Raw genomic sequence first — 23,891 nt, forward strand, 5'->3', positions numbered from 1 at the left:
GTATTATGGACAAATGAAGTGTCAAATGCAGGCAACCTGCAACATTCCCTAGTGTACCTGAACCAGATTGAAATGTCATTGAGAAATGTTTAATAAAATAAATAAAATAAAAATACAATAGGACATAATGTTAATATGTATTTTCTAATTTAATATGCAGCCTGCCAGGATCTTTATGTAGTTTAGTGGCCTCCATTTCTAAGTTTGACATCCCTGGCATAGACCTTTTATGGAGGCTTTATGGGAAAAAATGGATGAGTTATACACAGGATGAAGGGAAGTGTGGATGGATTGTGGTTTGCTCCAGTGGAAAAATATTCATGTGGAGGTCACAGGCCCATTGAAGCACTTCAGCGACTATTTCCTAGAATCAGATTCCCTGAGATGGACAGAACTTCAGAAATCATCTAGTCCAATCCATATCTAGACAAGACACCCAGGGATCCCTCTCTTCCAAACCAGACCATTCTACTTTGGGACAATTCTAATTAGGAAGTTTTTCTTCCAAACTGAAATCATTTCTTTGCATTCTTAAACCACTGCTCATGTCTTGTTTCCTAGAGTTAAACAAAACAAGTACAATCTCATTTGCCTGTGAGGGCCCTTCATATCCTTGAAATCAGTAATCATCTCTGTCGCCAAGTCTTCTTTTCTCCTAGCTTTCCCATTTCCCATTTCCTTCATACAATCCATGTGTAACACAATAGCCCCATCACCCTCCTCTTTTTTGGTACATTCATTGTTCTTCCCAAGGAAAGTCCCCAGAAACAAATATAATGCTACAGATATAATCTAAGATAGGAGAAAGTAGAATTATCTCTTCTCATGTTTTTGGCCTTATTCCTCTCTTAATGTTATCTAAAAACACATTAGAGGCAGCTGAGTAGCACAATGCCACATCTGGAATTGGGGGGAGGACCCAGGTTCAAATCTAGCCTCTGACACATCCTAACTGTGTGACCTTGGGCAAGACACTTAACCCTATTTGCCTCAGTTTCCTCATCTATAAAATGAGCTGAAGAAGGAAGTGGCAAACCACTCCAGTATCTCTGCCAAGAAAACTCCAAATGGGATCATGGAAGGTCAGACACTACTAAAATGATTGAACAATGACAACAAAAAATCCTCAAGATGTTTTCATGGAGTCAGTATTTACAGTGACTAGGTTGATAAACAAGCTTATATTCTGAAAGCTCATATAAACTTTCTGTTCATATGTGCAGTGCTTGGTTAGTTCTAATATAACTTTGAGGATGAATGAATGAAAAAGCATAAGGGTCAGTATAAGCAAAGCATGTAAAGTAGAAGCAGTATTCCATAAAAGGATAAAGACATAAGGCTGACACATACTTGCCTTTGGAATGAAGAAGGGCTTTTATGAATTGTCCCATAGTTCATACTTGAAACCATTATTTTATACTCTCACCTTTCCCTAAACCTAACACAGAGAAACCAATATAGGAGGGTTTATTTCTTTAATTTGTAAAGTAACAGGCTTCATATTAGGAAATGCAAATTAGAATAATACCGGGTAACACATATATTTACAGCTATGTGGATGAACAAAGAAAAAAGGGTTGGGGCAGGGAGAGTGAGTGTTCTCTAAGAAATTAGACCCATAGCCAAAATACAGGAATTGTCTTTGGTTGTCACACAGAAATCTAAGTTGACCATGTTAACATGTGAAAAAGTCAGAATGGGTAGCTAGGTGGTTCAAGAGATATGGAGCCAGGCCTGGAGTGTGGCTGGGCATCCCTGGGCAAGCTACTTAACCCCAAATGCCTACCTCTGACTTCTCTTCTGCCTTGGAATGCATACTTAGTACTGATTGCAAGACAGAAGATAAACGTTTTCAAAAAAAGAAAAGAAAAAGTCAGAACAATCAGGCAGGCAGCAAGGCTGACATATGATGTGGCCAGTGCAGATCACAAGAGTCATGGAGATAGAGGCTCTTTCTTTCTTTCTCCAGGACTACCCCAACACAGTGTCAGCAACATTATTACTCTTATCTAAGTATTCTTGGTGTTTTAGAATGTAGAGGCTAGCCTTCTGAAGCCTTAAGAAAGAGACTTTCTGAGCAGCACTAAAGAGCTGAATCTGGGAGCAGAGTTTTGTTCTGTTTGTGTTCTAAAAGTGAGACATTGAGAGCCACTGGATTGTAGTGAATCTAGTAGAAAAGGTAGAGTCTCCACTTGGGCTGGTGGTTTTGTAACCAAAGGACCCAGCTACCTGATGTTTTTCAGGCCAGTGAGGTAAGAAGAAGCAGGGAGAGTACATAGTCAGATGTCCACTCTAGTGCTGTGTCCACTTGATGGTTTTCAGGTCAATTCCATCTTGTACCATTTCCCACAGTGGGCTGTCAATGAGAGAGACAGAGACAGAGACTTTTGATGAGTGAGGGCAATAATAGAGCATTCATGGGGCAGCTGAGTAGCTCAGTGGATTGAGAGCCACGCCTAGAGACAGGAGGTCCTGGGTTCAAATCGGGCCTCAGACACTTCCTAGCTGTGTGACCCTGGGAGAGTCACTTAACCCCCATTGCCTAGCCTTTACCACTCTTCTGCCTTGGGCCCAATACATAGTATTGCTTCTAAGAAGGAAGGTAAGAGTTTAAAATAATAATAATAATGGTAAAGAATTCACTAAATCAGAGCCCCTATGTCTACTGCTACTTCCATGTGCAAAGTTACCCTAACCTCATCTCATTCCTTTCTACCTTGTTCTTGAATTTTTGTACCAGGCCTTTTTGCTGTCCTTCTTATCCTGGAATCTACTTTCCTTCCTTATCCTTATCCTTCTTATTTGCTTTCCTCTATGCCTGAAATCTTCTCCCCCTGGAACAACCTACCACCTGGCAGCTTGCTCATCAGGGAATATGCTACCTCAAGTCCTGGCCTCCTTCTCTCACAGAAAAGACTTCAAAAGTCAGGCCTATAGATATCTTCAGTCTCTCTCCTGCCTGCCAGCCTCCATCTTTTCAAATCCTTTTTGTGTGCAGGCTTTCCACCTTTAAAATGTAAACTCCTTGAGGACAGAGGTATTCTCTCTATTTGTATCTGTATCTTCAATGCTTAGCACATTGTCTAACACACAGTAAATGCTTAATAAATGCTTATTCTCTCCTTCCCCCCTCCCTTCTTTCCTTCCTTCCTTCAAACAACTAGTCACTTCCTTTTGGCCTAAAGGGCACTGATATCACAGTCTAAGGCTTTAGCTGGTAGCTTCAGCTTAGACATCAAGCATAGCATACTGGGGGTTAGCTAGGTGGCACAGTAGTTAAGAGAGGAATTGAGTTCACATCTGCCCTCAGATACTTTCTAGTTGTCTGACCCTATGCAAGTCACTCAACCCTGTTTGCCTGTCTTAAAAGTTGTTACTAAGACTGAAAGACTAAATTTAAAAATAAAAAAGCATGACTTACTAAGAAAGTCAGACAGATTTGTTTCTGAGAGGGCATAAGTAGAAGAGATACAATGCCATAAGCTTGTAAGAGGGCAATGTGTCATAAGCGTAACATGCCAACATAGGGGTCACTCTGTCATGCTAGAAAGGACCACAAAGGCAGACTGAGGACACAAGCTTCAGGTCCAAAACAGAGGCATTTCTCACTAGCTCTAATGATAGACCTTACAGTCCAGGCCTGTCTGGTATTGAGGATATAAAGCCAAAAAAGCAAACAAATAGTTTCTGCCTATAAGGAGCTTATATCTTATTGGCCCAAACCACTAGGAATGCAAATCTAGATGCCAAGAAGGGTTTCAGTAATGTCCTTACTCGAAAGGAAGCTACCATTGAAATCTTGGTAATTCCAAACCCAAAGGAAGAAAGGAACTGCCTGCATAGCCTCAAGCGGAGTAGAAACCAGACATCCAATAAGAGGACTCAAACTACTCACTGTTTTCATTGCAGTATCTACTTTTTCTGAAGCTTGAGAGGAAGGCCCTGAGATCTGATGTTACTAGGGAAAGCTCTTTGGTTAGAAGACTATGATCAGGAACTCTGAGCCTTTAAGAACAGAGCCTAGTAGGCTCTTCTGATTCAACCTCTTTTGCACCCATGAGAAAGTCTACACTGAGTCATCATTGTTCTGCATGGTACCTACACTCAGGGGTGTCTATGTGCTACCTCAAATCACAAGGACGCCTAAAGGGAATTCAGGAGTCCTCAGACCTTGTCTGTATGATCATGCAACCCTAGGAGCTACCATTTTAGTTTGGATCTTAATTGGAAAAAGATCAAAGAAAGATCAAGGAAAGAATTTTAGAGATTACCTAGTCCAGTGTCCTAATTTAACAGATGGAAAACCTCCCTGGAGGCCTAACGAGACTTAAATATTTGCCCAAAGTCATAGAGATAGCAAGAAGTAGAGATGGGATTCAAACCCAAGTCATTTGAGTCCAAATTTGTTTCCAACAATGCCACACTATTTTCAGGGAGGCTTCCTACCTCATTTCCCGTAGCCTTTTAACATGGTGGATGCACTTTTCAGCTGTGTAGTCTACCTCCTCCTCTGTGGTAAAACGACCAATGCCAAACCTGAAATGCATTGCAGTGGGCCATGAGGCTAAGGTAGACACTGAAGGACTCATTCATTCAGGAAATATTTTAATTGAGTGACAAAGAAAGAGGAAAAAAAGACAGAAAGAAGAGAGAGGAAAAGGAGGAAGAGAAAGAAAAAGAAGGGGGAAGAAGAGAGGGAGATAGGTAATAGGGAGAGGGAGGAGAGAAGAGAAAGAGGGGGAGAAGAGGAAGGGCAGAGAGAGAGAAAAAAGGAAGGAGAGAGAGAAGAAAGAGTGAGACAGAGGGAATAGGAAGATCGACGGGGAAGAGAGAAAGGAGGGAGGGAGAAAAGAGAGAGAGAAGGAATGAAGAAGAGATGGAAGAAAAGATAGAAAGGGAGAAGAAGGGGAAGGGAAGGAGAGCCTCAGTTCTATCCCACTGACCTGATAGAGGAGTGGGCCAGGTCTTCATCTGTGCCAATGGCTCTAAGCACATAAGATGGCTCCAGGGATGCAGAGGTACAGGCACTGGGAAGACAAAACACAGGTATAAATCAAACTCCTCAGATGGCTCTTTATTTCCAACCAGCTTTTTTTCCAACCATTTTCTTTTCTTTCCTTTTTCAATTAAAAGCCCTTACCTCCCATCCTGGAATCAATAGTGTATTGGTTCTAAGACAAAAGGACAGTAAGGCCTTGGCAATGGGGATTAAGTGACTTGCTCAGGGTTACACAGCTAGAAAGGGTGTGAGGACAGATTTGAAGCCAGGACCTCCTGTCTCTGGATCTTACTCTCAATTCACAGAACATTATTCCTTGGTTACAAGAATCATATTATTTCCCTCCCTCCCCTCCACCCACCCTTCCCATTGCTGATGCGCAACTCTACTGGGCCATTGTACCCATTTTCGATTTAACTACTTCACCATGCCCTTGGTAAACTAATTTCAGAAGATGCAGCCTTGATGCTCCCTCCTCCTTAGTACTCTCTGCTCTCTAAGGAGGGTACAACCATGAACTCTTCACCCTCCACTTAAGGAGAGATGAGAGAAACATCTCTTTACATGTTTCCTCATTCCCCACAAGTGGGATGCATTCTAGATTTGACTTTTCCATCATGCCACCTCCTAGCATTTTCCACAGCATCTGGCACCAAGTAGATGCTTAATAAATGCTTATTAACTACTGATAAATGAGCAACCTTGACTAGCTTGCATCACCACCACATCCCTTCTGACAAGTGCTCTGCTTCCCCAATCAATCCTATAGCCTCACCTGAGTCAAGGAATTGCCATTTTTGGTCTATAGATGTCAAAAGTCCCAAGCTAACTTCTGATCTTTTGGTGAAATCTCCTAGTACAAGCAAGACCTCAAATGATGAAACTGCTAAAGCATGATGATACCTTATGGGATGTAGTATCTTATGGGTTATTAGGAAAGCTACTACAGAGGAGCACCGTTCTTCAAGCCTAAATGTTCCTCTCCTAGAACTGATATTTCAGCCTAGATCCTCTAGAAGCCTAGATCCATTCCTTTAATCTTAACTTCTGGTTGTCTGAGAACCCCTGGCATTGCCCTGGTCAGCCTAAGTCCTGTTAAGTCCACTCTGGCTAACATGATACCTGGTAGATGTTTTATATAAGCACTCTTCATGTCTACCAAGTGCATTGCAATTAAACAAGCATCTGTAGCACTACTTTGTACTTTTATCAAAGCACTTTCCCATGTGTTCTCCATTTGCTAGAAGGTCCAATTAATGCTAATAGTACTTAGTTACACATCTAATTAAGGACTTTACTGTATGTCCCTTAGGGACAGCTGTGGCTCAGTAGTTAAGAGTACTGGACCTAGAGTCAGGAAGACCTGAATTCAAATCCAGCTTCAGACACTTCCTAGATGCATGATCCTGGGCAAGTTATTTAACCTCTGGTTGCCTGACAAAAGAATCCGCTGGAGAAGAAAATGGCAAATTACTTTGGTATTCTTGCCAAGAAAACTCCATGGATATCTATGGTCCATGGGGTCACAAAAAATCAGATAGGACTACATGACAACTAAATACATCTTTTAACCCCACCATGGCCCTACTCACCTGCCTGAAGACAAAGCAACATCCTTGAGTGCCATCAGCAGACTCTCCCCTTCTACATAGGCAAAGGACAAGTTGATGCAGCCTGAGGGAAAAGATCTCCCATGAGTATTCTCTTACTCTTCCCTAGGCTAGAGAAAAAAGAAGGACTAGACTGCAAAGGGAGGGAGACAGACCTGGATAGTGTTGCTGTGGATCCCCGTTCATTACTACATCAGGAAGATTGCTCATTATCTTCTCTACCAACCTTTCTGCTAGCATAGAGATCCTTTTATGGTCATTCTGAGAAATAAACACAGGAGAGTATGACAGGGACATAAGTTGTCAGGTCTTACAACTTAAGAATTTATATAAGACAAGCAAAAAACATTAGTGGGCAATAGTATCATCCTGATTTAAATACAGCACTCAAAAATACCAGACTCCTGCCCAGTCCCATATGTTTGAAAAATAGGTCAAAAAGCCCTGAAGTGAAGAACATGATATTTCAGAATTATAAAATACCAAAGCTAGGAGAGGCCTCAGAGATCAGATTAGATAGTCTCAGCCCCATCCCTTTTGAAGCCCAGAAAGGTTCAATGAGTTGTCCAAAGTTACCCAAGCTATTCAGTAACAAAAGCTAGCCCGATCCATTTCTCCTTCCAAAGAATGAGCTCCAAGAGCCCAAGGAAACTCCTTACTCAGAACAAAAGTCTAGCATAAATATCTGGAGAGTCCTAAGGGTAGGGGTGTCAGAGGTGGGACTGACTGAAATCCTCTCATGTTTCAGTCACATTTATCCATGTTCTTCCTAAAGGTAACTGACACAGGCAATCAGAGAAACTTTCAAATAAGAAGCCACAGCATGAAAGTGGAAGTGATAGGAATGAGTTGCTTTCCCATACTTCCATCTCTTCTTGTGCCACTTCACAGGCAGCCCCCAGCCCAACCACTAAGGGTGTGGGCACTGTCCCAGAGCGCATGCCCCGCTCTTGGCCTCCGCCACTCTGCAAGGCCTCTACACGTACTCGGGGCCGACGTCGAATATAGATAGCACCAACTCCTAATTAATAAAAAAGGAAAGAGAGAAATTGGATAAAAACAAATGGTGACCTCATAAGTGATGAAAAGAACCCTACTCTGATTGTTTCATTATTCAGTCTATTCTGACGACCATAACACTCTACTTTTTATCTTTTGCCCACTGTTTCAATACATATTCTATGCTTTCAGTTGGACTATGGGCTCCCTGAGGCAGAGAGCACCTTTGATCTTTGCCTTTTCTATCCCAAGGACACAGTAGAGAGTGCTTTTTGTACATGATTAGGACTCTGGGGCATGAGACCAAATCAAGAGGTAAACCATTGTGGAGTGGGAGGTCAGCCACAGTTAATTTTCTATATTCTACAAGTAGGTCTGGAGAAGCAGTCATCAATGGTATTAAGATCTCCATGATGCAATACAATAGCACAGAATGCCCTATCATAGACACAGTGGCTTTTGGGTACCTTTGGAGGAGAAACTAGGGGTATTCCAGGTAAGTTGAGACCCATCTGGGAGTAAGAAGGGAAAGGCAAAATAGCTAACAGTTGACATAATACCATCATACAGTCACAGAGAGTATCTCTTCTAGGAACAAATGTCAAGCCGATTCTATATTCAGTCCAGAATAGTGTTACATGGCCCCTTTATCTTTTACCCAGTATCATTCACAGTATATTTCATATGTGTGTGAATATATATGTACACATGTACATATGCAGACATACAAACACATAAACATTTAGGGGAGTCTAGAACTGTTGATTTCATTCGTATTGGAGGGTAAGGGAGAAAACTCCCTCTATCTACATCAATTAGCTACTGTTGTGTAAATTATATTATTAGAAAGTTGCCATGAACACTGGAAAGGTGTGGAGGGAGTTGTGATTTTTTCAGTCACACAGCCACCGTGTGTCAGAAGTGGGACTTTGAACCCAGGTAATTCTGGCTCTGAGACTGATCCTCCATCTGGTATAATATGAGACCCTTAATATCTATTGAATGTTTAATAATCTCTCTTAAACAATTCATTTTTGGCAGAGATGATTCAGGCAGGCATGCCACAAGATCTTTCTGGCAAAACTGGCTATACCATCTGTGATCAGATCATAGGATAATATAGAACCATCAAAATTTGACTTCTTTCTTTTTTTTCCTTTTTTTAACTCTTACCATCTGTCTTAGAATAAATGATAGGTATCAGGCAGAAGAGCAGTAAGGGTTAGGCAATGATGGTAAAGTGCCTTGCCAGAGTCACCTAGCTAAGAAGTGTCTGATGTGAACCCAGGACCTCCCATCACCAGGCCTGGATCTCTATCCACTGAACCATTTAGCTACTCCTAACCTCTTCCTTTTCTAGGCAAGGAAATTGAGGCCCAGGTAGGATAAATGTCCTGCATAGTATCACACAAGTAATTTGGGATAGAAGCTGTATTTCTATCTCAAAATCTAGTACTTCCTTTTAAAATTTTAGTAATTTCTCATTGCTTGATACTAACTAGATCTGTTTCATCACTCTTATTAATGGGGACCAGATTTAGTGGGCGGCCAAGAGTTGGACTGGCCTGGACCTGCCTTACCCACCTCACGGTTCCCTGATTGACAGATCAAAATCTTTTGGACCTCCTCACTATACAAGCCTTGGTCCTGAATAGAGTGCAAAGTTCTTAAGGTCAAAGGAAGAACTAAATGAGTTTAGCAAGAAGACTTTTTACATCAGCCATGTCTTAAGCAGCATTCCCACTGTAAGGTTGACATAATGAAACACTTCAAGATTTTCCATACCTTTTGGGCCATAAAGCTTATGGCCACTGATGCTCATGAGATCAATTTTCATGTCATTCACATTGAGTGGGATTTTTCCAATTGCCTGGGCTGCATCCGTATGAAAATACACTTTTCGGGAATTGCATATCCGTCCTAAAGAGACAGCAATAGAATACATGGTGGGTTGCTCATATACCCCATGGCAGTATGACCCTTGCACTTTGGATCTCACAGAAAAGCTGGAAGAAGCACACACCAGTCTCCAGGCCAGTAGTTCTTCACCAACCTTCTGCCACTCAAAGCCTTAGCTTCCTTGGCTGTTAATGTTCTTGAACAAAAGTGAGAAAGAATAGGAAAAAAAAATCCACTTAGCCAATGGTTACCTCATTTTCTTATGCAAATCACCCCTTGAACAAGTACCATTTTTTCTTTACATTTTTAGAGTCTTAGAATAGGAAGGGAAGCTACGATCAATGACTCCATATTATGTCTGTGCTTAAAGTCAAATGATGTTTATAAAAGGGCTTCCTGAAGAACTGGTCTGCCAACAAAGAAATCTTAACCTGAAAAGAGGTGAGCAGCCTAGCTTCCACATACCTACTCCAGCAAAAATCTAAAAATTATACAAAGTTGAAGAATGATCAATAAAAATTCAATGAGAATCAACAAAGCAATGGGTTCAAATCAAGAAAACATCTAATGCCCAGTGATCTTACGCGTCGGCTATGGGGGGTGGGGGGGAGGAAAAGAAAATGATCTATGTCTTTAACGAATAATGCTTGGAAATGATCAAATAAAATATATTAAAAAAAAATTCAATGAGAAAAAAAGAGTGACTTCTTCCACTCCAGAACGATGCAAAAAGTTAGCTATACACCTGAAGAAAATAGGAAAGGAAGTTACCAGCAAAGTTAGCACCAGCCCAGGCAGTGGTGGTAGCCACTTAGCTTGAAAAGAAACATGTACAGCCTGCAAGACTCTGTATCCTGAGAAAGTAGGAATGAAGGCTTCCCTTAGAAAGCCTCAGAGTGATCTGAAATCTGTAGATCAGACCCTCCAAATGACTAGAAATGATGACCAAAATGGTTCCAGAAGTGCTCAGATCCATAAGCTCAGGGACGCTGAGGTTCTGAATATTATGTCCTAAAACACCATAAAGAGATCTAAAATTCAGGGCTCTGAAACCCCAAAATCTAGGTCTTGTTCTGGGAAGTAAAGATCAGTATATATCTAGGGCAAGACTAAGGAAGGCTGACCATCCCATCCAGAAGTACAGAAGAGGGCAGAATCTGGCCCTAGCACAAAACTCTAATTCAGGAACAGAGACTAAAGAAATAAGTAAACCAAAGAAGATACTAACAATGATTAAGAATTTTTATAGCTCCAAGGTACAGTGGATAGGATGCCAAATTGAAGTCAGGAGGCTTCCTGATCAAATCTGATCTCAGACACTATTGGCTATGAGGCTCTGGGCAAGTTACTGAATCCTGTTTGCCTCAGTTTCTTCATTTGTAAAATGAACTGGAGAAGGAAATAACCAAACCACTCTAGTATCTTTGCCAAATAGTCACAAAGAGTTAGACATGGCTAATTGATTAAACAACAATAACAGATCCATGATACCCCAAAATTCAACCTAGAAGAAGAGAGCAACTCTCTAACAACTGCAAGCAGAACATCAAAGGAAAACAAATTGTTTTCCATAGGGACCGCATAAATGTCTAGAAAAAATGAAGCAAGAGATTTTAAAAATCAACTGATCAATTAATATAAATTAAGTACCTGATCACATAGTTCAATGGGGATATGCCTGAAGACATAGCCTCTAAATCAGAGGTCCCCAAATTATGGCCTGTGGGCCACATGCTGCCCCCTGAAGCCATTTATCTGGCCCCCACCACACTTCTGAAGGGGCACCTCTTTCATTGGTGGTCAGTGAGAGTAGTGTATGTGGTGGCACCACAAAGTGCAGTGTCGCTCACATATAGTGCTACTTCTGGTGACATAATCCTTTGTGCAGTGCCTTTGCTGCGCAAAGGATTATGTGGCTGCACAATTGAAGACATCGGCATGGTGAACGGTGATCTGGGGGAGGTGATTCTGCACTGTGTATACTGCTACCCGGTATAGTGGTGGCAGTGATGGGCCTGTGCAAGGTGTGACAGGCTCATCACAGCAAGCACTGCAGCCTCCACTATTCCAGACAGCGGTATACAGTATCATGGGCCCAGCACTGCCTCCAGTACTGTATACAGGCATTGGAGAGCAGTGATTGGGCCTGTGACATCAGTGGTAGGACTCTACTGTGAGAAGCCCACCACTGCCACTGGGTGTTTTATAAGACACTTCCTGTTTTCTTTGGATCAAATTAATATAAAATGGTGACTTATTTTAGGGGAAACATGGTAGTACAATGGCCCCCATACTCCCCCTATTATAGGGGCCATGTTGTGCATCTAGGGGAGTAGGGGGCCATTGTACTGTGTAGTAATATGGGGAGAGACTTTTAGGCAAAGGAAGGTTATAGAGGCCATTATGTTGTGCATCTGGGGGGAGTATGGTTGCCATTGTACTATGTGGGGGAAGTGAGGCATGTGTTTTTCATATTACAGTCCATAATTACAGATCCATGAATATGGACCGCAAGAGGACACCCACTAGTGTCATGCCTTCTTTTTTCCTGCCGTGGAATCTGATCGTATGGGTAAGACCCATGCAATCAGATTCCAGTGTAAGTTCACAGATCACAGTGAGGTTCACACAGGGTAGTGTGAACTGGAAAGGTGGTAGAGGAACCAGCTCTGTAATTGTGCCAGTTCCCACACTGTACCAGTGTGCCACACACTTACCCCAGACAGGGAAGAGAGGAAGTGTTCCAATGGGCAGAGGGTCAGGTGATGTGAGAAATATCCTCAGGCACAGTGGAGAGGGTGAGGAGAGCAGCCTCCTTTAGTATGGGTGCCACAGGTTTGCCATGTAATGAGTTATTTGTTAATTAGCCTAATTAAGAATAGACTGTCACTAGATGTAGGGTTTATGAAGTGATTTGAGATTTTCTAAGGTTACTTTAAGATTGTCATGGAATTCTGAGTAGGTCAGAGGAAGAGAATTTTCAGAGTGTCTTAGGGGAGGCAGTTGGAAATAACACACTTCTGGGTCAGAGACTCAGAAGTTGGATGGTCTTGAGTTTTCCTCTGATCATCCTTGAGGAATTTGGTGGAGATTAATTTGGGAAAACACTGATATTCGGAGGAGATTTGAGGAACAGAGATCATCAGTTGGAATGAGTGGTTTAGTTGTTCCCTGTGACATTTCAGGGGAACAGCAAGGCCAGAAGGTGGCAGAAAAGAACAACATCTTTGAACCTATTAGTAGTGGAATTTCTGTTGTTGGAGAAATAGAAGAAATTAAAACAATTCTTTGAAGAAATATATAAAAAAGGAATTACTTTTAAAATTAATTTAGATTAATTTAGTAAGATAGAATTGGGGTATAGATAGATAGGAAGTTATGTTAGCTTTGATTTGATCAAGGAAGATGTCTTTCTGAAAACAGATTTGGGATTGGGATTTATAGATAGAGATATTAGATTTAGGGTACATATACCAATAAGCAATATTATTCCTACCTGTCTGTTTCTTTCCCTTTTCCTTAATTTATAAAGATAAATAAATAGATTATATATATATCAGTCTTAAATTGATTTTCCTCAATGTCCAAGTCTAGCCATTACTCCAATTGTCAACAATAGGATCAACCCCAACCCAAGAGCCTATCCATAACCACTACCAAGTAGTGATACCCATACCAATAAATACGAGGGTTTGTATTTCCTATAACAGCCAACATGAGTCTAGGGGTTAGTAGAAGAGCCTGGGGGCTAGTAGTGTAGCCACAGGATAGAATAGCCCTGGGACTGATAGAGTAGCCCTGGAGCTGATGGAGTAGCCTGTGTAATTAGGATTTGCTCCCCAGGACTCTAAATCCCAGCTTCCATGTTCCTTCTCACATTATGTACTAACATAGGGAAGATACAAGTTTTGTGTAGCTCCACCCTCACTCTCTTTTCCCCTGATCACAGTTTGTGGAGGTGGGGTGTGTCCCAGGCAGGAGAATTTTTCTCACTCGTCTTTACTCAGGCTTTTACTTTTGTTCTTGTATTTTTCCTACTTCAAGTGATGATTAATAAATCTTTAAAATATAATACTTGGAGTTATTGGATATTAATTTAAATCTTAAAAGCCCAAGGTATATCAGGGTTTGCATATTTATTGAAGATCTGGGGGTTTGTCACTTCCCATTCCAGAGAAATCCCTACCTTTTCCAAGAATAGCCCACCCTTGGGTGTTCTCGAGCATTACAGGCCCAAAACTGAGCATTGAGAAGGAGAGTTCAAATTCAGGTAGAGGTATGGTTTTGGGTCTGACATATCATAGGTGATCTTGAGGACACCAAAAGAGAATAAGAAGTATGTGCAGGTTTGGAGGATTCCCCTAGACTGCCAGAGCCCTTAGTGCATATGCCCTATGCTTCCTGCCATTGTCCCACCTACCATCATTTGTCAATGTAGAGAGGTATCATTACCCTTCTGGAATGCCTTTGTCAAAGATGGGAACACAGGGAAACTATAGTACAGTAGATGACCACTATAGTTGACTAATAATGCCTAACAGTTGAGAACTAAGGGAAATATAGAACAATATAAGTGAATAATAATATAGAATAGCCCAAAGCTGGTGTACATAACAGAATAGTATAGACTATTATGAGTGATTAATAATACAGAATGGTTGATTAATAATACAGATTTTTCAAGTTGTGCTTGACTAATGCTAACTGGTAAGAAATACAAGATTTCAGAACATGAGGATTCTGGGTTAGCATTGCCCTTTGCCCACCTTCACCAGCAGGACAAAGAGCTTGAAATACTCACCAATGTCTGCAATAGGTTGCTTCACTCCAATCTCATTGTTCACAGTCATGATAGAGACAAGGCTTGTGTCTGGCTGGATTGCTGCCTCCAGCTCCTAAGGAGGTAAAGATGGGGGAAGAGAGGGAAGAAAAGAAACTTGATTGTATCATTCCTTTTCAGCATGACAGATGCCCAGTCTTAGAAAATGTAATTTTACACCTCTGATTTTTATAGGATACCAGCTGGCTAAAGAGTACTGATGGACAATAAGACTGAAAACTCCAGAGAGATGCACTACATCTAAACCAAACCTTACAGCATCTATCAATCCATTAGAAAAAAAAGTTAAGTATCAGCTACACCTAAAAGCATTAGGCTAGGTAGAACAAGAGGCCCTAGATATATTACATGCCTTCAAGAATCCAGCAAGCCAGTTGGGGCAAAGGAACTCTATAGAATCTGAGATGAAAAGTATGGCAGGGGCTATCCTGCGTCACACATTTTTAGGAGATCTGACGTTGGGATTTGCCGCTGTAATTTCAATGATGTAGATAACTCTTCATGGGAGAGTTCCTTCTACAAATGCAAATACCCCCTCCCCCCTTAAAAACCCTTAACTTCTGCTTTAGTATCAGTTCCAAGACAGAAGAACAGCAAGGGCTAGGCATTTGGAGTTTAGTGACTTGCCCAGGGTCACACAACTAGGAAGTATCTGAGGCCAGATTTGATCCCAAATCTAACTCCAGGCCTAGTGATCTATCCACTGTGCTACCTAGTTGCCCCATGTTTTCCATTATTTTCCTGGAGAGTTGCTTGAGTCATTGTTAAGTTATTTGCTCATGGTTACACATATGTCTGAGGTGTGACTTGCATCCAGATCCTTCCGACCTTGCCTGCTGTTTATCCCCTACTCCACTATGGCTCTCTAGTACAAAGCAGATATCTATATAGAATTCCCTTCAATAACACAGTCATTGGATCTTTCCTTTAAGAGTGATACTGAAAAGGAAACAATTGCCCTAGAGGTATTACATTTGTGTAAAGGGAACCCCCTCCCCCAGGAATCATATACTGCAGTTGTCCGACTGGCATTCCTGCACTTGATGCACAATGTCACATGAGAGCTTGGGACAGGGACCTAGGCACATGAACCAGAAGGGAAAGGTGAGATCCAGGGTTAAGGAGAGAATAAAAGAGGAGGTGCCAGGGGCAGCTATCTCTCTATTCCCTTAGACGGCGGCATTGCAGGATGCTGGCTGGGAGCCATGAGACAGACCACCATGTGGCAAGATTAGAATAAGATTAGAAAGGCTTAAATCTCCCTCTATCTCTCTGCTTTCTAGTTCAAGTAAATATTAATAAACTCTGGAAACTAAGATCCAAGAGTTATTAATTTAACTTTAACAAATTTAAGTATTTAACATGCTCTTTATATACAAAGAGTAAATAATGAAAACTGGCAAATAATTGCCATGTGAGCAGTGGAAATATGTCCTGTAGGTCATGAAAGAGGTTGGTTATACTAGGCACAGGTGGAGGAGAAAAGGCTTCATGAAGGAGTTAGGGCCCATATTAGACTCAAGTGAAGAGAAGGGAAAATTGCATCTTCAGCTTCAGAGAAAGAAGTGGATGGAATGTTGGCAAGACAAGTATCAGACCAGTCTAGTCTCAGTGGAGGGGTCCAATTGTAGGGGAACTGTGATAAATAATATTGGGAGTAAGTTGCTGCCCCATTTTACTCCCTCTTCAGACTATGTTTTCCATCAAGGGGTCTTCTCACCTTCAGATCAATGATTCCACTCTTCTGCACTGGGAGATAAGTGACCTGAAAGCCCTCAGCTTCCAGAGAACGACATGAGTCCAACACACATTTGTGCTCTGTTTGTGTGGTGATCACATGCTTCTTCCGCAACTTGTAGAACCTGGCCACCCCCTAGAAATTGGTAGGGGAGGGAGAAGTTTATTAGGCAGAAAATGGCATTTCTTATTTCTTTCAGGACTGGGGAAGGGGACAAGATGGCAACAGGAGAGGAGTTTCCAAGGAAGCTTTTCACTGAGAACATTGTACACTGAAAGTGAAACATTGTAGAGCTGTCTAATGTGATGGACTTTGCTACTGGTATTAATCCAGTAATGATGAGGCATTGATCCAGGACATTCCTGAGGGTCTTATGAGAAAGAATGCTATCCACATTGAGAGAATGAACTATGGGAGTAGAAACGCAAAGGAAAAACTTATGACTTATCACTTGTTTACATGGGTATATGATTTAGAGTTTTGGCTTTAAAAGATTGCTCTATGGTAAAAATTAATGTGGAAATAGGTATCAAATGACAATATTTATATAACCCAGTGGAATTGCCTATTAGCTTTGGAAGGGGGAAGAAAAGAGGGGAAGGAAAGAAAATGAATCATGTAAACATGGAAAAATATTTTAAAAATAAAATTAAAAAAAGAAGCTTCTCACTGAAACTGTTGCCTATTTTGTGGCAGTTCTAAGAATATAGAAGACAGATTCTTTACGTATGTCATCTAAAAGAGTGGCATTCTAGATTACGTTACTTTCAGATTTCCCCAGGTTAAACCTTTCCTAAATGTCAAAGGAATTTTTGTATTCCCTGACCAAGTGAGAGGTAATAATTTTCATTTAGAGAAGGTAGGTTATTTCCAAATCTCCATTTTGGTACTATTATGAAGTATGAAGGGAGAAGATAAAGATACAATCCTAGTTTCTTTAAAACCTATTCCAAACTCCCTGTTCAAGCCAAGGTCAAAGAAGATTGACATTGGCAGCAAAGCACCAAAAGGACAAAGTGTGTATGAGGTGGAAGGAGGATCTTATAGGAATTGATAATTTTTGTTCTTTTGAAATAACAGAGGTTATTCTGTCTTAATCATATGTTATTCTGTGGAGTCAAAGGGAGTTTACCCAGCTGACTTGAGAAAGGAGAATTTTATTTGTATTAGGATAGTATTTACAGAAACCTGCCCCTAGGTCAAAGGAGCCATAGAAAAGATTATACTACAAACAATAGATCCTGATTATGACACAAAATGCAAGGTAAAGTAGTTGAAGAGATTAGTCTAGGTTTGTGTAACCAGCTCCACTGGACTTCTATCTCCAACTTATATGGAGGTACACACTGGAGGAAGGTGTGAAAACACTTGTAGGATTCTACCCTAATCAGAAGCCACAATGGTGGGGGCATCTGGGTAGCTCAGTGGATTAGCAACCAGGCCTAGAGACTGGAGGTGCTAGGTTCAAATCTGGCATCAGACACTTCCCAGCTGTGTGATCCTGGGCAAGTCACTTAACCCCTATTGCCTAGCCCTTACCACTTTTCTGTCTTAGAACCAATACCCTGTATTGATTCTAAGATGGAACGTAAGGGTTTAAAAAAAAAAAAGGGAGCCACAATGGCAACAGAGATGTCTGGGTAGGAAGGAGTTTTGCCTCCATATACACTAGAATGAATCTGGAGGAAGAAATGACAAAAAAAATAATGATCATTGAACTAAAAAACTGGAAAAAAGAAAGTAAAGCATGTACATTCCTGTCTTGCAGCATGCCACACAAACACAACCCCAGAATGAGGTTAGAGAAACTGCAGCTATTAAAACAAAAAGAGTCACCCAATCACAAGTCTATTGTCTACTTCCTGTATTAAAATTCAAAGGCTACAGAGAGAATATCTTCTCTTTGGAAAGAAAAGTTATCTATCTACACTAGCAACTTCCTAAATTCATTGAACATCAAGTTCTGTCAGTGTTCCAAGATATGAAGTGGTTTGGGGAAGAGTTATGAAAAATTACAAAATGGAAGGGGAAAGTCGTATTTGGGGGCCAGGAGTAGAGGTGGTTGGGATAGGGACTTCCAAAAACTGAGCAATTAAAGAGAAGTAATCTCCCTTACTTTTGGCCTTTTTTTTCTTCCCCCCACTTCTCCATCTTACCTTAATTGCTAAATTATTAGATTCAGTGGCTCCACTAGTGAAGATAATCTCACGGGGGTCAGCCCCAATCAATGATGCCACTTGCTGTAATAGAAGGAGCAGTCACTTAACACATTATATCAATGACAAAAAGTGACCACACTAGACAGGGCTGGCAGAATCTAGCTCCTGGAAAGGGAGAGTAGAGCAGAGAAGATCCCCCACCAGAGTGTGACCACTTTCTACTCTTCCTGTCAGGGTTATAAATCTTGTCCTGATTAGAGTTAGGAAGAAGCCCAGAGGGTATTTTAGGAATCTTGGGGCCCTTGTAACTATTTCTATTTCAGAAAGACAGAAATATTGTCCCGCCGATCATTAAAAAAGCCCAAATTCACTTCCACTCCCTGAATCCAAATTTCTATAAAGTAACCTCCCCAGATCTTCAGGCCCAACCCCCTAGACTCTTTTTATCCTTGCCTGGCGGGCATGCTCCACAGCAGCTTCACTCTCCCAGCCATACGCATGTGTCCGGGAGTGTGGATTCCCATAGTAGTTGATCAGATAGGGGAGCATGGCATCCAACACCCGAGGATCCTAGGTACATACAACATGATCCAAATTAGTCATCCCAAAGGGACCTCTTTTGGCTGGCTGCTTGCACTCACTAGTCTGCCAAGGTGGGTTTGTAGAATCTGACTCTTGAGTAAAGTATAGGAAGCAAGAGCAGGGAAACTTTCCTTTCCTTGCCAGTTTTTAATCAGATCTTGCTTTTAATCACATCAGCAATTAGATTGACATAGCATATCTACAGTCATTTGGTTCTTCTAAGTACACATGGCAAGTATTTTAACCCCTTTAACAAGTAAGAAAAGATGTAGGTAGAGAAATAAGTTGCCTAACTTGAGTTTGGCAAATGTTTCTATAATACCAACTACTTTTCATTTGCCCTTTACAGTTTCCAAATAATTTTTACTCCTATTCAGTTTCATGAAACTCAATATTTATTAAGACCTTACTAAATATATGGTACAAATGTTAGGTGTTGAACAACTAAAAAAAACACCATTCCTTAACCTCAAAGAGGTTCTTAGTGATCTGTTATCCTACCCAACCCACTCCCAAAGCCATGGGCTCCAAAGGAGTCCTGCCCAAATTTCTTCAAAAGCTACACTTCAAAAGCTGCTGCACCCAAGCTGCTGCCCACCAAGGGAGTAGTGGCTTGTACATCCATGTAAAGAGGCCGAAGCACAATCTCCTCCGTGGGAGGGGCCACATCTGATGGATGGGGTGATCGGTCTAGACCTGAAAAAACAGAGGGAGAAGAGTACCTTGTAGGAAGACTTGCTGAGAGAAGACAAGACTAAGGGGAATGTGGAGTCTGGATGGCTTAAAGAGGAGGGGAAATCACTGGGACGTAGGAAATGAGTTAGGGATAAATACATCTTTTGGAATAGAAGCCTTGAGGGGTTAGGGGGTTGGCTGGCTTGGGGCTGGGTCCAAATTTTTATTAGATATTTTGAGGAGATGGAAGTTAGTCAAATTTGGGGGGTTGGGGTGGTCTGAAGGCATGTTAGGGGAGGTGTAGAAAGTAGTCTGTCAGTGTTTGGAGGTGTGAACGCAACGTCTGGCAGGGAAGGCCTACAGGAGGGGTGGTCTCGGGAAAAGTGGGGAGATCTGGCTTTGGGGTAACTAGTAGGTATAGCCTGTATATGATGAGTGGAGGTGTGGTAGTGGAGGTGGTGGGGGTCTGAGATCGACCTGAGCGAATGGGGTCCGACCTCTGGCCCAATGAGAGGCCAGCTGTGGACATCAAAGTTCAAGTCAGTTATTTAAAAACCGGCGAAGTGCAAGAAGGATCCCGCCGGTCAAGGAGAGTACGGGATGGGAGGGTATGAGAGGAATTGGGGGAAATTTGGGGGGGGGGGGGGAACCAGAAACCCAGGAGCCAATACCGCGCAGGCGCAGTCCCCGACGCGCAGGGGAGGGGCTGACGACCCTGAAAGCTGCTCTCCACACGGCCGGCCACTGCATCTTCTTCGTCGCTTCCTGGGGCCGGAAGTAGTCTCTCACTTCCGTTTCGTACCTACGGGAAGTTATTCTGCACTGCCCCGGAAACGACTTTACCTCCCGCCTCCCGAAACGTAAAGTGGAGCAACTGAGGCCGAAAACGAGGTAAGTAGGTTTTCGGGCGGCGTTGGGGGTGCCGCCAGGAGCTGGGGAGGGAGATTAGTGTTGGCCTGGCGCCTGTGCTCGCGGCCAATTCCCCAGCCGAGGTCTCACTTCCGCGGGGATGTACGGACGGCGGCTTTATTCCTGGTTCTGCCTAAGGCCGCGGCGCCTCCTCAAGTCCGGATCCCTGCCCGTCTCTCCCCGTACAGATGCCAGTGGCCGTAGGTCCCTATGGACAGTCCCAGCCCAGCTGCTTCGATCGGGTGAAGATGGGCTTCGTGATGGGCTGCGCCGTGGGCATGGCGGCTGGGGCGCTGTTCGGTACCTTCTCGTGCCTCAGGTGAGGGTAGTCTTCGAGATCGGCCCGGGCTCGATCTCTGACCCTCGGCACGCACCGGCGCTGGAGGCAACGAGAGCTAGAGGGGGTAGCGGGAGGGAAGACGCCGGCAACTGGCCGGCGCTGGGAGGGAGGTGGCGGGGCCTGGCGTGACTGCCGCCTGGGGTCAAGGGGCGTATTGAATTCCCTAGGGAGGAGGCACCTGGGCCGGGAATGGGGGGATGGTGACGGGCCTCATGCCCTGGAGCCTGTCTCCACGTATCTCCATTAAAGCTTCATCCTCCAGGATCGGGATGCGGGGCCGGGAGCTGATGGGCGGAATTGGCAAAACCATGATGCAGAGCGGGGGTACCTTCGGAACGTTTATGGCCATCGGAATGGGCATTCGCTGCTAACCGCGGCACCCCCATCTCTCCCTACACCCCCGCACATCCTTGTGTAATATAATAAAAGCTTTTGAGTACGTACAATGTCAATGCTTTTCGGCTTTCGGGACCGACTAAGGTTTCAGAAAAGGTCCTTGTTTGGCTTTGTCTCTTATGTTGTGAAGCCATGACTGCTGCCCTGCTTGTTAGGATGGTGCAGTTCTTAGACATGGCATTATTCCCCGCCCTCACCCTCCCAGTTCAAGTTTTGCAGGGAACGCTTGTACTAGATGGGAAAAGATTTGACGTATAGTGAAATAATGACTGTTATTAGAAAACCTTCTGCTTACTTAGCTGTTATCATTGGCAAATTCTGCGAGGCCTCCTCAGTTCATTATTTTGTCATATGTGAATCTTAAAATTCCACAGATCTGAGTATTATAGACAAAGAGGGATAGAAGACACAATCTTAATTCTAAATTTAAATTAATTTGTAATTATTGACTGATGCATTCTAGGGCACCTCCGACCTATTTTTCCAAAAGGTCTACTAGCTTATGGAGAATGTGGATCAGCAAGTCCATACCCGTTTCTAGTCTCTGATCTCTGCACAAAAAGTATCTTTTGGTTGAGAAAAAGAAATGTCAAGATCAAATATGATAGTCACCTGTAGGGAGATTTTTGGGGAGGTTCTGTTGTGTTTGGAAACTTTAATATTTTATTTTGGTGATGTGCAAAATAAAAATTCTGCAATTTGTTAAAGAACTTGAAATGAACTAAGGGTAAGTGTGACAAAACTATAGAAAGTTAATGGTGATATATAGAATAGTGAATAATAATTTTGAGCAAAGGAAAAAAATACCAGTGTGGCATTGGAAGTGAAAGATCATGGTACAAATTGGAACAAATCATGCTTATTAAAATGTAAAATGTTAAAAAAAAAACACTAGATCAGGTTTCTGAATGAGTAAATTTACATGTGATTCAATAGCATTTTTCCTCAAGACACTGAAATATCAGAACCTGCTTGACCACTTTTTTGCTTCATTTAAAATGCTGTAAACATATCCTTAATTAAGCAGTTATAAGATGGTGAGAATATTTTAAAAGCCCCATTTTTGGTAACAATGTGGTACAGAGAGGGATAAGTCAAGGATAATTTGAAAATCTTAAGTCTGAGTGTCAGAAATGGTTAGTCCAAAGAAAAAAAGTTCTTGAGAAAGTTGTATAGACTGAAAAATACTAAAAATGAGATGGCTGAACAAATGGAGATAGCTGTTTTACTAGCATTTTTGAGATTTACGAAGGGCTCATGAGAGTCCTGCTTGAGATATTTAAATCGTCCAAAGGGAGATAATCACATTGATGTCATAAAGCCAACATTTAAATCTGTGCTCACCTGTGAACTTTTTGAACTCTGAAAGCAGCTCCTCCTTTCTCTTAATTCCTTATATTTGGGTCAAGCTTTGTTGATAGGTACCATTGAAGTCTCATGCATGGAATGCAGGGTTCTTAGAAGCCACTGGCTTATGCTCATCAGCTCAACAGCTATAGCCTAAAGCCAAACTGCTTGTTATTAATAAATGTGCCATAATAAACATTGCTATTTCCTTTAAAAGTTACTTCTTTAGTCCTACTCTGCTTCAAACAAAATTCCTATAGGGTCAAAATCAAGTGTTTCTCATGGTAATGTTTTGTATTTGGTAATCAACAAAAAACAGAACCCTGAGTAGGTAACTACATGAAGTAATTCCCAAGTCACCCCTTAAGGCATCCATGTTTTGTGTTAACAGGGTTTTTAAAAAGTTCTTGGACATAACAGGGAACCCTTTCTGATCTGAGACAGTAACAGGTGGGATGAAAGGTTGTCTGGTCAGATAGCCACCACAAATAGGTGTCAGAACTACCAAGTTAACATAGGCCAAATCTTGGACTTCACTGAGATCTGGGTAAATTCTATTCAGTTGCATAATTATGTAAAAGTTAAAATGTCCAATTAGTTTGTCAGGGAAAATATATATATATGCACATATATATGTGGCATATACCTCTAACTTCGTATAGCAGTTATATTAGTTTATGGAATGAAAGGGGATTGAGCACAGGACTGTGGTCTGCACCTAATGCTGATTAGCTCAGTGACTAATAATGAGTGGATAAGGTTTATAGGAGTGGAAAGGATTTATAAAGCCTTAAAATATAAAATACACATACCATAACTTTGCAGCTTTTTCACCTATTGTGAGGGCCTCTGGTACATAACTTGTGATACTAAGTACTTCAGTCACAAGATATCAAATTAAGACTATTGCCAGTTGGAGTTTTTAGAAGTCTCGATACAAAAACATGGAAGATTTTTTCCCAAGTTTGCACAGAGGAAAGCCAATCTGCATAGGAAAAATTGCCTTTAAAGGTGGGCTACAGATCAAATTGCTTACCATCTCCAGGGGGAGGAGACAATTTGAATCATAATTTCAAAAAATTTATGTTGAAAATTGTTATTCCATGCAATTGGGAAAATAAAATACTTTTTAAAAAAGGTGGGCTAAGGGGCAGTTGGGTGGCTCAGTGGATTGAGAGCCAGGCTCAGAGATGGGAGTTCCTGGGTTCAAATATGGCATTAAAACATTTCCTAGCTGTGACTAGGCAAGTCACTTGACCTAGCCCCTTACCACTCCTCTGGCCTTAGAACCAATACCCAGGATTGATTCTAAGTGTGAAGATAAGGGTTAAAAAAAAAAGGTAGGCTACATTTAATAAAGGTCTTTTGTAGAACTCAAACCCATGTTCTCTGGTTTCA

General features: G+C 41.9%; 2 protein-coding genes across 3 annotated transcripts; one reads left to right on the top strand and one right to left on the bottom strand.

Moving 5' to 3' along the window:
• Nucleotides 1–1,458: 1,458 nt before the first annotated feature.
• On the bottom strand, nt 1,459–20,302 carry NFS1 (NFS1 cysteine desulfurase). The gene is made up of 13 exons (XM_001381471.3): nt 20,173–20,302; nt 19,425–19,522; nt 18,698–18,814; nt 18,242–18,325; nt 16,068–16,220; nt 14,309–14,402; nt 9,394–9,528; nt 7,473–7,630; nt 6,765–6,870; nt 6,592–6,673; nt 4,944–5,027; nt 4,447–4,536; nt 1,459–2,356 (listed from the first exon to the last, which is right to left on the bottom strand). The coding sequence occupies exons 1-13, from the start codon at nt 20,249–20,251 to the stop codon at nt 2,293–2,295; spliced, it is 1,344 nt and encodes a 447-aa protein (XP_001381508.2). The 5' UTR covers nt 20,252–20,302; the 3' UTR covers nt 1,459–2,292.
• Nucleotides 20,253–21,196, top strand: ROMO1 (reactive oxygen species modulator 1). 2 transcript variants are annotated; one of them, XM_056811791.1, is made up of 3 exons: nt 20,253–20,392; nt 20,599–20,729; nt 21,000–21,196. In XM_056811791.1, exons 2-3 carry the CDS (start codon nt 20,599–20,601, stop codon nt 21,166–21,168), a joined length of 300 nt encoding a protein of 99 aa, XP_056667769.1. In that variant the 5' UTR covers nt 20,253–20,392; the 3' UTR covers nt 21,169–21,196. The 2 variants fall into 2 exon arrangements, with proteins under 2 accessions (XP_056667769.1, XP_001381510.1); XM_001381473.4 differs by having other exon boundaries at nt 21,013–21,196.
• The last annotated feature ends 2,695 nt before the right edge of the window (nt 21,197–23,891 follow it).

Source organism: Monodelphis domestica, chromosome 1, assembly GCF_027887165.1.
Source record: "Monodelphis domestica isolate mMonDom1 chromosome 1, mMonDom1.pri, whole genome shotgun sequence".
Lineage (NCBI taxonomy): Eukaryota > Metazoa > Chordata > Mammalia > Didelphimorphia > Didelphidae > Monodelphis > Monodelphis domestica.